Genomic DNA, 18192 nt, shown 5'->3' on the forward strand with positions numbered 1-18192 from the left:
CTGTCAAGAAAAATCCAAACCAACTTTCAGCAAGTTACTGAAACATACTTTTTTTTGATTGATTGGTTAGGTAATTGAAACCTGGTATACTATCTTCCATTCTTATTATAATCTTACATGCAAAATATGTCTCCAGAGCCAAGTGTTTCCTGAATTATGTTGCAGACAAGTTCAGGATTTGGGTGTTGACCCATTGCTTTAGATAAGAGTATATCAACCACTGAAAGTCACAGAAAAGGTGATGCTAGGATGATTATTTTATATCAATCAGTTCAAGCACATTTGTAGTTTAGATCAATCCACAGGGCTTCTAATTTATAAAGTTAATGAAACTGCAATATTTCTTAGAACATAATACATAAATGAAAATTATCCGTCACTAAGAACGTTGATTGGAATGTTGATTTCATAGAATTATATTCTTGCTCTTGGGTTATTATTTTCTTCAGCACACATCCAGGAAGATTTACTTGAGTGGAGTTCCATGACAGTTTCTCTATGTATTTATTTTACAGATATGGTGTTAGCTTGTCGGGTTAGAGAAATGGCCTCAAAGCACAAGAAGGTGCACTTGATTTTTCTGATATTGATCTTCATCTTCATTGAGAGCTTCTCAGTCTTCAATGGCAGGGCAAGAGCAATTTCACCTGTGTGTTCAATAACTGTAATGTCATGAAATGAACTGACTGGGGAATAGGAGAGTAAAGAAAGTTCAAAATTGCTCTGATACTGCTCATCAAACAGCCTGTTCATCTGTTTTAGTTTTCCTTTACTCTCCTCTTCCCTGATCAATTCATTCTGGAGTACCAAGATTTCCTATATAAGAGGAAGACTGTTGGGATTATTTTATTTATATAGTATTTGTGAAATGTTTTTTTGTTTGTTTGTTTGTTTTGGTTTTGGTTTTTTTTTTTAAGATAATGAGCAACACTAATCTCTGAGATCTTTTCCTTATAGAAAAAATAACTTTCAGTAGGGACATACTGTTTCTGAAAAAATATTTTTTACTTCTCACTGATGTTTTACAGAATATTTAACAAGAACATGCTTGATGTCTATATTAACCTACACAGAACATATGATGCAAGCATCACCATGGGTCCTAACAATAATTTTTTGGGGGGAGACATGTCATGTTCACCTATGTGCCTATTCTGTGTTGAAAGATTTACTGCAGTATGCTATGAAACTAGCACACAAACAGGAAAACATTTGTTTTCTGCAGATGCAATAGTAGTAAGAGAGCTACAAGCTAATTTTAGTAACATTTGATTACCTGCTATGTTTGATAAATGGCATTCAGCTGAACAATCTGAGTGGCATTATAAACAACTTCTCTTTGGTGTAATTGCTGGATCAGGAAAACAAAATCTATACTTCTGCAAAACTGTGTTGCAGTGTTACAGGAGATGTAAACTCTCTGGTTTGCTTCTTAGGTCTTTGCATATAAAAGTATTACTTACAAATGCTTATTAAATTTGCATAGCATGTCTTAAGAAGAAGGCTATGCCAGTCAGACACAAAGGAGAAGAAATTCAGAAAAAATCAAAGGTAGAAAATGGAAAAAATTGCAAAACTTTGAATTCCCTTGACATCTGGATGGAAGTCCTAGTGAAAAATTATGCTAGAGATTGTTCTTCAGGTTGCAATAAAATTAGGAGGAGAATTAATCATAGAGGTGGCTTAAATGTGGGTATGTTTAAGTTGTAATCCAAAGAATCAAAAGGGTTTTTTTATGTTGGACACCAACAGGTGCTGCTGCAGCAGAATGTGAGAATGCCTTATTTCCTCCCATTCATATCTCATTGCCAGACTTTCTCTAACCTCTAATAGAAAACTTGTGTTTCCTTATTCCTTTCTCTTAACTTCAAAGAACTGATCAGCCTGTATCCAAAGCTTCCCTTCTTCTCCAACAAGCGTAATTGCTCTTCCCCCCTCTTCCAAGTCAAAGCCATCTCTGAGAATTTTATCATCCCATTTTCTTCAGGCCTGCAGAAGAGATTTGCACTTTCTTTAAAACTGCCAGCACACAGAAGCTTTCCTTTTCCTGCTCCTCACTTTCTGGTTTATTCTCTAGAGATAGTATATCACTGCCACACTTGACATGTCTGGCAGCTATTGAGGCAGTGATTTAAATGAAGTCCTTATTTTTGCATAAGATTTGCATAAGGTCAAAATTACAAAGCTATGCTGCAGGCTGAAAGAATAACTCACTGCTAGAGATTTCCCTGATGCCAGGTCAAGAACAGGTAGTGCATCCTACTTACCCTTCAGATGGAGCAAATGTTGAATTAGCCAAAGCGTAACAGAAGCCTAGTAGGGAACTCACAACAGAATAAATAGAAGAAATACATATCTATCTTAAGACTTGTGTGGGTAACAAATTGGGCAGGCTCAGTTTCTTCAAATATCCCAACAAGAATCTCTCCTCTCTCTCTACTAAAACAAAGTCCTGTCAATTGTAGCAGAATCCATCTGTGAATGATCTGTTTGCCTTTCTGGTGCAAACCAGTGCCATAAGCTGGACTAGAATGAGATAGAGTCAAAACCCTCAAAGTTTTTTATCAATCACAGTTTATTCCTGAAATGGGATGAATTCAAAGCATTTTTTCCTTTTCTGGTAGGATTGTTGAGGAATTCTCTGAACCCAGGCAAACACATGTACCTAACCATTTTAGCTCTGTCAACATAGGGGATTTAAAACTATTGTAGTGTACCTTCAAAGCCATCCCTGAAATCCTTCCAAACCCTAGCAATCAAACATTCCTCTCCTTTCTATCTGATATACTCCTAGTCACAGACATTGCATAGCTAGCACCTGAGATTTTTTATAAACTATTCAATTTGTCTGTGACAGTGCACCAGCCCTGATCCTTATTACCACCTTCCTTCCTTCAACTTTCTCCTTTGACCTGACCTTACAGACAAGTCTTGTACAGGTTGACAGTGAGCAACAGTACTGATAACATTCTTTCTAAAACAGATTAACAGCCACAAATCTGCTTCAAATTGGGGACTGAAACAATTGATAGCAGACACCTGGTTTGATAGCTGAGGACCAATTGAGCATGCAAAGCAATCATCCTACCCCATAAATAGTGAGCACCCAAGGCCTACTTTTAAGCTTTGGACCAGTGGTTGGGTGGCCTTGTTTGTGCAGGAGGGTTGAAACTAGATGATCATTGTGGTCCTTTTCAACCCCAGGCCATTCTATAAAGCTCTCTTGCATGGTAGCTGGCTGTATAATAGGATTTTCCCTTAGCAGGGATGCTTCTTGAGATTATGCCTGCAAAAAAATCCTTTACACCTTGACATCAAGATGCCTTTCTAATTCAGATCCTTGGTAAGTGACTAGTTGCTTATTCTAGACTTTGTTAGCTTCCCTAAGATCACCTCTTAGATTAGTAGTTTTAGGTTTTCTTAGCCTTGCTAAGGTCCCATCTTGTTTGATTTTGTGCATGTAATTCCTTAAATATAAATTGTTGACAAAATCTGGGTCTAGAAGTGAATTCAGCTGCACCCAGGCTCAATGCTTACTAAACAGTGTAATGTTATTTTGCTCTATGAACTATGTGACTGTTTATGGGTCTGAACATTCACTGTATTTAAAGTCACGTTATCTCCAGTAGCATGCCTGATCTATGCAGAGCTTTCAGGTTATACTTCTGAGAATTTATGTATTACATTAATAAGAAAGCAAAAGAAAAGATCTGAATTTCTACATTAATCACTTACGGCAGTTTATCTGCTGCTCTAAAGACAGAATGTGTCTGTGGCAGTTTATGCAGTGTGCTTTAGACATGAGAAAAGTATAGACACATTTAAATATCTGGAAAAATGGAAAGTCAAATAAAATAGGCAAACAAAGATGATAAATTCATAGCATATAATTCTTCCAATTTTTCTGTGTCTACTAACACAACAGAGAACAGACAAACTAGAAGATCTTTGCTACTTCTCCAAAATTCCTTGCAAATATAACTAACTAATTTAAGAGGGGGGGGGGGGAAGTCTACTACATGTTACTTGAAGAAATGTTGCCATCAGTAAATTAAAAATGTATGACTGGAGCTGCATAGCATCTGCCTACCTAAAGCTGCTTCTGGAGGTAGTGAGGCAGGCCAGAGGACTGAAACAATGAATCACAGATGGATCATGTAAATTGTTCAGACTTGTGCATTTAATACTCACATTATTTTCAAGTCCTGGAAATCTAAGAGTGAGGTTTTGTTCTTGATGATATCTCCACTGTTTAATTTCCTATTGCTTAACAGTTGAGTTACTGCTTGGTAATAAAAGTTATGTGTAGCTGTATGGAGAAGAACTGTTATTAAACATTTGTTCAGCATTTATTTCACCTCTCTGTTTATTGCTGGTAACACTGAGAAACGAATAAAATGAGAGAGGATATTCAATAGAATAGAATGGATTTTCTCGAACAAGCTTTAATTTTATATACTTTTTTTCTGGGTCTTTTTATTTTCTAGTTCAAGTCTAAAGAAGAAGGTGGGCTTCAAATAAAAGAGTATGTAGGTCAACTTGAAAGAGCTCTGACTAGTGTTCAGTGTCTGGTCAATTACCCAAAAACAGAACTTTATCTATTCTTACTTGCTTATGTTTGAATACATGTCTGAAGAACCTAATAAATTACTAACTGCTTTTCTTGCATGCTAAATTACTATCAGTTCACATATTAGGTTTTCTTTTGGGCTTCCTTTTTATTATTATGAGTAGGATTTTTCAAATACTTTTTCTTGTCTGAAGTAGAAACATTGTATCCTAGTACCTAATTGAACTCTGTTAAGAGTCCAACTGACTCTTAATTGACAAGTCAGTTCTAAGATTGACTTGTATACAACTTACCATAATGACACACTGAATTACTACAAAAAAGCACGATACATTTTTCTTAAACAGCGTGCTCAGTTTCAGGGACCAAATCCTATCTTCTTCAGCCATAAGACAGCTTTTACTCTTCCTTATTTATCACATTGTTCAAGATATCTGAGTCTTCAGTTGCCTATCCAGGTAGGATTATTGGAAAGCTTGTGTCCTACTTGAGAATATCTTTTAAGGATGGTTTTAGCCAGTAGTGAAGTAGATCAGGGCTTGCTGAGGGCTGCCAGATAAAGATAAATCTGTTTGATACCTCAGATCATGTGAAAAAGTCAGCAAACAGCATGGCTCTGAGTGAGAGCTGTTTGAGCATGCTGCCCCTATCTGCCTATAATCACTGCTGCTTCTCTCAGTGGAACATTTCATACTGCAGGATCGTGTTGATCAGCAGCAAGTGCTGTTATGAAAACTAGTTTCTGCTCTTGCCCATTTCTTTTTAAATTCTTTTTAAATTGGCAACAACTTTGGGAAACTGTTATTTTTGTTTGCAGGTACATGAATTTTAAAAGAAAAGATTGCTACACCATCCTACTTGGTCAGATTGATTTCTGTTTTAAGAAATAATTATTCTTTATACTTTCTCCTGTCTTTCACTAATCCTTCAGTCTTTTCTAAAATATTTCTTGGGTAATCTTACATGCTGAAGAGGCATGTAAGGCAATAATAACATATATTGATCTCTGATAATTATTTTACACTTAAACAGAGGTGCAGTTAGCTCACATAGTGATCCTCTCTGCAGTTGCCAAACATCAGCTACAGTTCATCAAGTTAAAAGGTATTGCTGGCCTATGCAGGTGAACTCCAGTCTATTGAGTTTCTTGCAGATGGAATTCATCAAGTTGCTCACTGGAGAACAAACTGGTTGGTAGCTGGGATCCCATTCATGATGTGACATACCTCTGTTGTCTTTGCCAAAATGTGCTTCATATGATGAATGGAGTTTCTTCAATATACCACAAAAAAGAAAAATCATACAAAACAAAAGAATAGTCCATGACCTATATCTTATTTGTACCAGTGCTGCAACTGGTAATTTTCCTAGTGATAAAGATAATGCACAAGTACAAACTGTCATGAAAGAAAGCTCCTGTCATTTGGATTTAATCAGCTGGAAATTTACATTGTGAGTTAATTATGCCCTGGGGTCAGTCTGTCTTACAAAACAGAACTATTTCTGCTCTCTCAGACATCAGTAAAAGAGCAGAATAGCATAAATGGATTAAGGTACCACTTCTAAACTGCAATTAGCAGCAGGAGAAAACTCAATCATAATCCATTCTTTTTAATTTACCTTACTGTTCAATAAAGCATTGAACTTGCTGCTTGAAGGTCTTTTGCAGCTTAAATGTTTCTGTAAAAATCAGAGAAAAGGTTTTTAAATGAAGTCTAGTTTTGATTTGGAATATGCCCTGGAGTTTTTGAATCTGGCAGATATCAAGCTTTCTGTCAGAACTCATTGTTTTATTCCTATGAATGGCATCTAGAATGAGATGCACTGAGATTCTGAGACTCATAAGAAATATTGAGCAAAAACTGGGAGACCATCAGTCTCCTTGTGTGCTTCCTTTTCTTTTCCATATATCTGGCACTTAAGTGGAACATGGTGTGATTTATTTATTTTTTTTTCTTTCCCATGGCTCTATAAAACTTAACTTCTACCTGAAAATTCTACTCATCTGGGCTGAGATAAAGCAAGCTAACCTTTAACAAGTTATGTTATCTTTTTTCTACATGGTTAAGAAAAATGCGATTTTTTAGATGCATGCAGAGCGCTATACCAGCACTGTGTTTTGAGTGAAACGAAGAGCAAAGTTGAGCTGTCCACTGCCTAAGAAAAGCCTTGACAGAGCACTGACTCTGCCTTGCCCTAAAACAACAGAACCATATCATTCAGTATGTGGAAGTGGTGAAAAGGAAACTCTTCAAGTTTTAGCACTTAGTTCTGTATTAGTATTGAGTGATGAAGGACCTAAATTACTTAACAAAATTGCAACTGTGCTCTCAACTATCTCCTTGTTACTTAATATCTAGACCTTTGATGCTTCAAATTCTGAGTAATTAATTGCTAGTTAAACACTCAAGATCTTACTTTATATTAAAGATACATCTGCATTGCACATGTATGGTGTTTTATTCCTTTTCTATTATGATGGATTCCTAAAAGAAAGGTAGAGCTGGAGACCTTCATGCAGACAAAGGAGCAGCTCCTAGACAGCATACATAAACTAGCTCTGCCCTGGAATAACCTGTACTGTCATTGCCAGCTTGGATGTACAAAAAGGGGAAGATGACTCATCCACCACTACTGTGTGAGCAAAAAAGAATCTCAGTAGTGCACAATTATAGACATTGTTGCCAGAAAAACCTAAGCTGTAGGATTTTTTTTTTTTGGTATTTTTAACCAGATAGATAAAACATCTGAAAATCAGAATGTGACAGGTTGTATGCTTCCTACCAGTTCCTCCACCTGTTAGACAAAATGTCTGCTGATGTAGTTATAATGTGTATATATATCACTTCATCAATTGGAATAACATTTTTTAGCAAGGACAATGTGAGCTTAATGCTCTGGTCTGAATCAGGACGTGGGCAATATGTATTTATTTTTTTTAAAATGTAAGTTGTTATTATTACTCATTTCCAACAGTAATATTCCTTCAATAATAAATGTGTTGTGGACAAAGAATATTAATGTAAATGCAGTTGCTATGATAGTTTACCCGCTTTTCTTTTGGAGCAATGCTTCCATTTTCCCTTTGCATAGATATTAATCAATCTCCTGCATCAAACATATATTGTTAGGGTAGTTTGGTTAGGTCATGGTTGGACTTGAAGATTTTCAAGGTCTTTTCCAACCTGAGTGATCTATGATTCTATACCTGTAACAACACTTATTCTAACATAGTGTCTGTTATTACTTCAAAAGGTAAACTGCTAGAGCTACTGTGGATGAAATTATCTGGTAGAAGACACTACATGTTTATACTGTTCCTAGTCAGTGGCAACAAAAAGACAATGTCACCTATATGCAGCTGCGAATATTGAGCTGAAAGAGTACTCTTTCAGTCCACAGTCTCTCTCATGAATATTTATGAGAACATGATGCACTAAGGAAGTTGTTAAAAGCCTGACCATCTAGCAGTTACCATCACCACCGCTGCAAAATTTTGCAGGCATTTGAGCAATCTATTTTCTGAACAAATAGTTTAGGAGGCGTCTTTTTTTAATCATCACGAATGTCTAAGTTTATGCCTTGGAGGGGCTGAGTTGGTGGTTATATTTTTGGACTACTGTAGAATTTAGAAGAGCAATTGGACTTTCCCAGTGCATGTTTGGAGATACGATTAAGGGCACTGGCCCACACCTGGAAAGGGATGTTCTCCAGAAACAGATTCTAAGACCTGCTATATGTGGAAGGAACTCTACTGTTAATGGTTAGAACTTCTCAGTTGTCACTATCGGTCTGTCTCTTGTGACATTTTACACTTGAATAAAATGCTTCACAGCTGTCTGCATGGCCAGGAGGGAGAGTCCTTGTCATCTGGGATGTGAGCAGCCAGGCAGGAAAAGAACATTTTATTTTAAAGGCTGTAACTGCAGGTGTAGAAACAGACTGCTTTCTTCACCACAGAAGTTGCACATGGAAATAGATATTTACTAAGTAATATTGCATGACTCTTATCTATTCTTAATGTCTTTAAAACTTGTATCAGTCTTCAACCCTAAAAAAGGTATTTCTTTGCCAGCAAATTGAGTGATTTGTCATTGCAAGAGAAAATATTGCACTTAGCTTTACCTTTGTAGCAATAATGGCCAGTAAGTTTTCCTATTTTTCTTTGTAATGAGGGGAGAGTGAGCAAGTTTGCATGTGGTGTTACTGTGGTACAGAAGACATACTGTTTTGACATTTCTGATGGATGCTGTCTCTAGATATTCTTACAAAGAAAAATTGCACTAGGTTTGTTAAAATTATTTTCCAAAATCTGTACTAGCAATGCAGATGGCTTTTCTGTCGTCTTTCTTATCATGTGTGAAATTAGATCTCACTGACTCTAGCTGCTCATCTGTGACCATTTCTGTTGCTTTATATCATTGAAGGCATAAAGACATACCGTAGCAAGCTCTCCAGAATACAAGTGTGCAAAGATCTGCCATTTTGGCTGAAAAGCTGTATTTTTTAATACCTGTTTTCCAAATCACCAGCCTGAGGATGCTGCCCTAATTACTATTTACATTATAAGGTTTAGAAGATTTTTAGTAAGATTTTACTTTTGTGCTTTGTACTACCTAGCGTGGATGTCTTCATGCATGAAAGTAATACTCTTCTCTCTGACAAATTACATTCTAAAGCACATTTTATTGCACTTAAGCTAAAGATTTATGGGTTGTCAAACTTAGCTGTCACAGATTAAAACTCCAGGCAAAAAAAGCAGCATCTCTTTAACCATTTAGTTGTTCCAAACTGCTAATAGCACACCTTGTGCTGGTGCAATAAACTGTCAGCAGTACCAGACAAATGTCAGAGCAGGCTGTTGACATACTAGAACTGTCCAGCAAATGTTATCTGTAAATAATGCATTACTTCATTTCTTCTCCCTTAAGGAGGAAGGTAGTCCTTAATGACACCTACATGACAACTGAACTGGCAGCAGGTGATTCCTGAAATGTGCTTTTGGGCAACTGCTAAAATGCAGTTTTCCTGGGTCACTGTAACAGAGCATTTATATGGCACACATACATTTGTGTTTGTCTAACTAGATTTTGCAAATATCAATTTTGCAAATCTTAATGAAGAACTGAAGAAATTCTAGGTTCTCTGAACTACAAGGAATTGTAGTATAATTAATTTGCTAACAAGTACAATGCCTTTTGTGGCATGAAATGAAATCTTTAGTATGTGATTGCAGAACCACACCACCAAAGTACATAAAATTCCTCACTCTTTGAAACTAATATTTCTGGGGGGAAAAAAAAAAGATTTGTTCTGTCCTCATCATAATCATATTTTTGCAGTTGCACAGCTGTGTGATTGTACAAACTAGTGACAAATTGGGCCAATGTAGCAAAATATTTCCTTCCTTGATCGCAAATATAACTAAAATATACCTCACCTGAGATACTCAGGTGCAGTGAAGACCCTTAAGTATCTGATTGTGAGGTAATTAATTTGCTCTCAGTGAATGTACAAAACTGATACTGGTAATTAACATAATAGGATGGTTCACGTAACTTAGATCAAGAGGATGGGAAACATATATGGCATTTTCACCTTAAATGTCTCAGCTTATGACTCTTCAGTTCAGAGAAATTCCCAAGGCCAGCATGCTTAGGAATCTTGCACAGTACAGTCGGGAGGCATCACGTTCCATTTGGCATTCATGTTCATTGCCAGAGAGCAAGTACACTAGTTTGTTCTTTCAAAAAGAAGGCATACAGAGAAGTGGCAGAACGTTTCTATTTGCAGTCTTTTGAATCATGTCTACATACATTCAATCTCATCTCTGCCTCTGGTCCCTAACAAGCAAGTTACAGGGTCTTCTAATATGCTTCCATGTTAAACAAATGTCATCACGCTATAATGCTTAAGTGGGAGGAATAAAGAAACAGGAATTGAGCATGATGCTGAACTATAATATTTGGGATGGCAAGCTGAGAGTCAGCATGCCTGTCCCCCACTCCTGCCCCAGTAACTTATTCATGCTGTCTTGTGACAGCCTCACTTGGAGCCCAACTCCCACCACTGCCTCCTGCAGACACATTCTGTAGCAAAGAAGCATCTGCTTATATGCATTTTGTGTAGGATCAGATTCACTGCACGTGCTCAGAGGACACCTACTGCATGAAGACCTGCAGGTGAAGCAGGCAAGGGAAAGCCTGTTTTGTGGTTCACACACGGTGTGTAGGAGGGAGCTGTCAGGTCCTGTCAATGATGTGATTCAGAGGCATGGCCAAGGCAGATCATTAGTCAAATTTTCATTTAATAAAAGACTGTTACTGCCTTTCAGACAAGGTGGTTTGGAAAATCAATTTTGGATGAAGTCCTTCTTCAGAAGCCTATTTTTTTCATTTTGGAGTTTTTTAATCTATACCTGAAGTCATAATTGGCTCTAGTATTACATATATGTATCCAGTCAATAAATTTTCACTGCAGCATAAGCTTAACTTCTTTGCTCTCTCCTTTGTTATGCAAAGAAAAAGGCCAGGGGATGAGGCTTATTAACAAATCACTCTGGGAAAGTAGCCATCTGGTGTAGGCTTCACAAAGGAGTACCTCTGCTTTTTCCAGTGGGCTGCATGACCTCCTGGGGCCATTGTTAGAAGCTGCTTTCTCACCAGCAAAAAGGATAAATTGCAGAGTCCAAAACAATCTTCTCACTGCTGTCTGCATCCTGTTCCTGGCAGAACCTGGCTATGCTTGAGACTTGAACATCAAGGTTGTTTACAGACTGTGCTGGGAAGCATCATTCAACCTGTTTTGGGGAAGGATCACAACACCACACGCACACACAGCAATTTTGAGGCTTCGCAGTGTGCTGGCAGGTTAGACTGACATCCAGGATGTGCTAATCAGACTGCTAGCATAAAAGCCTAGTAATTTTTTTTTTCAGTTACTGATTCTGTCTTGAAGGGGTGACAAATATAACTGCGGATATTTTGCTTAGCTTCCTAATACGAGTATATTGGAAAATCAAGACTTCTCTTACCTGCATTTTTTCTAAAAACAGACAGCTTAATCTTGTTGGACTCAAAGCCTGTACAACACTTCCAGAGGTTTATGTAGTTTATAGTCTGATTACTCATCATTTTGAATCTTAAGTCAAATATATGTTTTACAAGTCCAATAATGGCAAATATTAAAATATCATTAACGGTCCAATAAGTCTTATCTGAGTTTAGTGTTCTATTGCTGATTTAAAGGAGAACATGACAAAAATAAATACTAATATTCTAAGTACTGACCAATTCCAGGCTCCAGTTAAAAGTGCACAGGCCTAAACATCTAGTAATGGTCTTAAGTTGCACCAGGGAAGGTTCAAGTTGGATTTTAGGAAAAATTTCTTCTCAGAAAGAGTAGTAATGCACTGAAACAGGCTACCAGGGAAGTAGTGGAGTCACCATCTCTGGAGATGTTCAACCAACATGAAGATATGGCACTGAGGGACATGGTTAGTGGGCATGGTGGAGATGGGTTGATAATTGGACTAGATGATCTTAGTGGACTTTTCTAACCTTAATTATTCTGCTATTCTGACATTTTTTAGGTAGTGGCTGTGCAGCAACCAGCTCTGGAAATTCACTTTTTTTTTACAAATGTAACTTTCTCAATGGTAGTGATAGTGATTTTGCATCATCTGTCTTTTTTGGAAGATCATTGTATTTGCTGCTATTTTTCATTTTATTTTCTCTGTGATTTGGTGTTAGCCAGCCCTTCTAGTTTCATAAGATCTGCATGTCCTGAGGTGTATTCATTGTTCCAGGTCACTAACAAGTAAAGAGAGGGGACTACACGTCTAACCACTTCAGAAGCTCTCGTTCTCATTACAAACTTCCACCTGATTCTTAACTCTTTCCCATTTCTTTCTCTAAGTATTAATAAGTTTTATCTCACTGAATATTGACTTGTACTTTGAAACCTTAAATGTTAGCTCTGCCTGAAATACTGCACTGGTATCCAGTGCAAACTTAACTAAAGTTCCAGCGCAACTTAAGCAAACACATTATGTCTCTCTTCTCCCTCATCCCTTCTGATGCAGAATTCACAAAGGCATTAATCAGGTTTGTTAACTAGGCCTGTCCTTTCATAATAGACGTCAGCAGCCCAGCCTGAACATGAGATCTGTAGCTAATTTAGCAGAAAGAAACCTTTCAGAGTACGTTGGAAGGCCAGAGAAGTGTATAAGCATGAGATTAGAGGAAGAGACACATGCCGAAATGTGAAAATGAGGGGGACCTGTGTGAAGCCTTTGGCTGAGTTCCATCACTGCACACACTGGTTGGGAAACCAGCTCTGGCATGAAATGATCATTGCACTACTTAGTAGTGCCAGGGAACTCAAGGATTTTGGCTTGCCATTTATTTCAAGGAAACAAGAATAATTTGTTCTAATTTTCTACAGGATAACACAGGATGCATCCATCATGCATCATATTTTAAGTGCTCAAAAGTAAGTTAAATATAAAAAAAAAATAAAGTAGTAATGTGTTGATGTAAGATAATTATTTTAGATATGCAGAGAAGAGGTTTATGGGAGCAACTAGCAAGTCAGACCCCCAGCTCCAGAGCTGCTGGAGCTGTCAGTTTTAATGTTTCAGCAGGAGATAATTTCACTTATTTTGAGTGTGTGTGTGAACAGGAAGGCCAAGAGGTCTTGTTCCTTTCCATTATTCAGTTTTTTGAACTGCGCACATTTCTTGTGGGTAAAATGTTTCCAACCATTTAATCACGGCAGCCCGTAAGAATGAGCTGCCCCTCAGGTCCCACATGAGGTGTATGTAGAGGACACGTGGGCAGGATTGCAGGATGGTATGGGCTGGACTTGGTATTGGGATGGACTGAGCTCTGGATAAGATAGGCTGTACGCTGGGGAGCTGTAGCTGCCTGCCCCTTTGGAAGATGCCTGCCACAGGAATGTTCTCCTTATGGCAGCTGCCTCTGCACTGAAAAAACTGGAGAGATTGCCACATAAACTGTGCTTCCCAGAAGGTGATTTGGGCTGGTTTCTTCTCATCTTTCTGCCCCTAGCATGTCCTGCCTTGGAACTGAGTTGACAACCCACATGCATGCTGTTCTGCCTTGTACCATGGAGACATCTCACTGACAAGGACACAGGATAGTTGTTGGACAGGCCAATATGTTGGACCTAGTTTATCATCTTATGGCACAGCAGAAATGAGGTCCCTGGTTGTGCTGGTGATGGAAGTGCTCAGCACATGGTTGCAGAAATACATAGCTGAGGATGCACATCTACTTGGCAGTAGACATTCTTACTCAGAACAGAGTTTTATCAAACAATAATAACAAAATTTCTTCCTATAAATATTTCCTGTATTACATATTTCATACTACTCACATTTCCAAGAACTCCAGAAAATACGAAGTTTTTTGGATAAGAGTGTGGTGGGGAAGTGCTGCCTGAACTAATTCTGTAGAAGGAGTGTGGTTAGCAATTGTGGAAAAAATATTCTAAAGGACAACTATTCCATGGAATATTAAAAATACACGAGTGCTTTTATCACAGGTATACTACAATATTTCTGAATATCAGACATCTATGCTCTTGACTAAATGACTTAACAAAGCTCAGTTAACAAATTCCTTTTATATCCCTAGATTGTCTGAACTAAGTGCCTCTCCACTACCCCACTTGGAGATTTTGGATAATAGGATAGTAGAGGGACTCCTAGATGTAATTTGAAGAATCATAATAATGATGCTGCAGAAAAGCTCAAAAAAAAAAACACTACTTCATGGTCACAAAACACTCATGCTCAGTATTTGCCTTCTTCCAAGCACATTTTAGTCAATAAATGATCCATTAAATACTAAGTGCTTGCATTCAAGAATTTATCAGTACTTGGGATTCAGGACTGTCAAGATGAATATATCGTGAGATTCCAAGTACCTGCTTTGACTCTGAGCAATGTATAATGAGATGATCTACTGCTAAATCAACAGAGGGGCAGAGACAAGTTTTTCACATGGTTAAGAGATTCCATATATGTCTTAGCTACTTTTACACATTAAGTGCTGCTTGCCTAAGAGAAGTGGAATGTAACTGCAGATGGCCTCACAATCAAGAAGAAAATTTAGGAAAGTGCCCAGATTGAGAGATTTTTTTTTCATTTATATCTTCTAACATAGATGTTTCTATTTTATTGAATCTTTGAATGGAGAACTCTTGTTGCTCTTTAAGTGGTATTACTGCAAAATCAATTGTCCAGAACATACTTGCAGAAAACAAGAAGTTATCCTACAACATCATCCTAAAAGTTGTTACTCATTTGAATCTAGATAGAGTATGATCTTATTTCACATCAAGATCAGGCCATTTTCAATCAGCACCAAATACAAACTTTGTGTTTTGCTCTCCTCTGTGCTTACCATGTAGCACAGAAAATTGGTTCACTATATGACTTAAAAGATATGCAAACAATCATTCTCAGTACACTTTAAAATTTATCTGTGGAGAAACAGGAACTTGTTTGTGACAAAGCCTTAAATCTCAATGTTCTCTGCATCATTGAATATATCTCTTTGATCCACAGGCGCTTGAGGTAAGTTTACACAGTTCTAGGAATCAGGCATCTAGATCTGCCTAAGCAAGAAGCTGTACTTCTCCCCATACATTGTCCTCGTCTGCCTTCAAAATCTGTATTATTATTGCTTTTGCAGTACTTCTAGTTTCTTAAATCTATTTAACCGCTGTACAAAGAACTGTTGTTCATTTCCATCTAGGTTAATTTTCCCAGTTTCTTATATTGTAAAATACTACAAATTAAAAATCCTTATCACTTTTTAAGTTATTATTTTACCAGATCTTATTATGGACAGCTATGGTTGACTTAACTATATATCATTTTCTGAAGCTATCAGATAGCTATGACTACTCTTAAGCCTTCCTTTCTTCTGGCAAAACATCTCACAGAGATAGTGCTGATCTGCTAGGAATAAAACTTCATTACTATCCAAGAATATTAACTTCAGTCCCTGAAACTCCGAGTCTAGAACTGGAGATAGAAACAGCAAGACAAGAGAGTTGCTAATTGAGGTGTAAATGCCTACAGACGGTTCCATTTATTTTGTTGATTCAAATTTCTTAGCTTGGTGTCAGTGATGCAGTAGAAGGAAGAATTTATGTGGTAATGAGGCTGGTAGTGAGGTGAGATAGTATACTCTGTAGCAAAACAACATGGAATGGGATTTAGAATCAGGGCTGGAAAACACAGACATTCCCCAGTTAAGACTTCTTAACTCATTCTTAATTACAGAAGTCCTCATTGAGTCCTCATTCTGTCAGAGTAGGGAAAGCCTCCAATTAATACATATAGGGAAAGCAAGCTATGTGACTGCTCTGTGATAAATACAGGCATTACAGCTATTCCATCTACAGCCATCTCTCAAATAAACATCATTTTGGACAGGAATACTAAGTACTGCACAGGAAGTAAGTTCATATATAGTAGCAAGACAGTGTCAGTTAGCAGCCATTCCTAAAGTGTTATGAAATGACAATTTCAAAGTAACAAAGAACTTTTAGAATGTTTCATTTTAATACGAAAGAGCAATAATTACTATCATCAAAATCTTCGTGTTTTAGAACTGCACACTTTTTTTAAGAATGATGCATTGAAGTAAACTATAGGCAATTTAAATTGAGCAGTGTAATCCTGGGTTATAACAAACTTTAGAGTTTGTTTCCACACCTGTTGTTCTTCTGATTGAATATTAAAGATTTAAAGACCTGAATATTATATCTAGATCATTTATATATATTAAGTAACATTTTTAGAACTTTATCTCAATTTTTTTTCTGAGATCTGCCTTTCTCTAGCTGAGGGGTAAATGTGGCATATACCGTTTCAAATACAGATATTCTGCTCCTTCAATAAAGTGAATGGAAAACAGACATTAATGAAAGAGACCTCCAACTAAGATTTCATTCCTCTGAAATTTTCATGTGGGAAAACAGTCATTGCTGCCATCTTGCATCTAATTTGATCTACTTTGCAGATTAAACACAATGGAATTTACAAGTATACATATTTATATTGCAAACTCATTAGAATTAATATAACAGGAGTGGAAACACAACACGTCTCCATACAGATGAACTGTGCAGATCTCTGGTTAATTCTTCCATTTCTTTCCTGATTCTGACATAGGAAACACAACATACCCCGTCCTAGTCATCACATTTTAGGTCAGTTTTGAAAGAAAAACTTCATAGAGCAATGAGCCTCTGCATGCAAGAGCAGCCAGTGGATTGCAAGGGAAATGAGGCAGAACTGAATTCAGAGTCTGAAAAATCATCAATGAAAGAGCTCTGGACAAAGGAAAATAATAATGTGAGGAGCTGAAAGAGACAGATGCTGGGCTTGCAGCCAGCTGAACTGCATCACTTACCTGAAATATTTTTGACAAGTTGTCAAAGAGGGCTTGACCAGCACTGACTTTGTGCTTGACACCTCTGACTGTGCCATTTTTGCTGAGAATGTTGACTCGCTTTGTACCAAAACCCTTCTCTTTCGTGGCTCGGACTAAAATGAGTAAGTCATCCTGCTCATTTTCATTTTCATCGCACTCAGAGCCACCATGCCCATTCTGCTGGCCCTCTACCTCGCTCAGCCGGCTGGTCTGGTCAGTCTCTGAGCTGCTGGTGTATTCAGAGTCCAGTGAGTCGGTGGCCTCCCCATCAGCATAGACCTCCTTCAGCACCCGGCCACTGTGTGAGGATGCCACACGGAACCGCACTTTCCTTGACAGCCTCTCATTTTCTGCCTTCACCTCACCCTTAAACATGGTCTCTTCCACTGATATAAGCAGTTTGCATTGTTCCAGGGTGGTGTCCATCGGGTCTGCCAGTTTGTCACGCTTAACAACAATACCAGCGCTGTTTTCTTCTGATGAGGATTCTCATATTAAGCCAGAGAGGATTCCCAAGAACCTACGCTGCTATTCAGCGGTTAATAATGAATGTGTTTGTGCTATGGTTACCTTTAAACTAAAACCTGTAAAATGATATCATCAATTAAATATTAAAGAGCCATTGTGTAGTTTTTAGCACTAAGGAAGAAAGGGAGAAATTGTATTATTGGAATAAAACATCGGAACTGTACATGATAAACCCAGACAAAGACGTTCCAAGAATTTATCTAAGTGCAATTTTTGTTTGCTGAAGAAGGCAAAAAGGAAGAGTTTTCCACAAGATCTGCAGATGCGTGGCTGTTTGTGCACATTACACCTGAGGTGAAAATTGTCATCCTTAACACTGAAGAGGAGTCGGTGATGGGAACACCTTTCATCACTACACTTGATTCACCTACCAGCCATACCTCAGTCACCAAAATTTTCTTTTTATGTAAGCTTACAGCAATTAGGAAGAGAGCCATCACTTAGTGTTCTGTGATGCTGGCCTTCTCACAGACTAACAGAGCAGAAGAGAAGCAATTAGTCACAATTTGCTACAGAATAACACAGTGATATTAAATTGAACTAAGCCACTGCTATTATCACACAGTTACCATGGCTCTATTTTCTTGTTTTTCTCAAAGGGCTTCACCAAGGGAACGTGAA

General features: G+C 37.6%; 1 protein-coding gene across 1 annotated transcript in view; it reads right to left on the reverse strand.

The window, feature by feature from the left end:
• Window positions 1-17418, reverse strand: part of GRXCR1 (glutaredoxin and cysteine rich domain containing 1) — a 32574-nt gene extending 15156 nt beyond the window's left edge. Inside the window, exons 1-2 of the mRNA XM_003205851.2 lie at window positions 17023-17418; window positions 14522-14524 (exon numbers count right to left, since the gene is read on the reverse strand). Of these exons, the coding sequence (XP_003205899.1) occupies window positions 14522-14524; window positions 17023-17418 (399 nt within the window). The remainder of the gene's footprint in view (window positions 1-14521; window positions 14525-17022) is intronic.
• Window positions 17419-18192: the final 774 nt, after the last annotated feature.

The sequence above is a fragment of the Meleagris gallopavo genome, chromosome 4 (genome assembly GCF_000146605.3).
Source record: "Meleagris gallopavo isolate NT-WF06-2002-E0010 breed Aviagen turkey brand Nicholas breeding stock chromosome 4, Turkey_5.1, whole genome shotgun sequence".
Classification (NCBI taxonomy): Eukaryota; Metazoa; Chordata; class Aves; order Galliformes; family Phasianidae; genus Meleagris; species Meleagris gallopavo.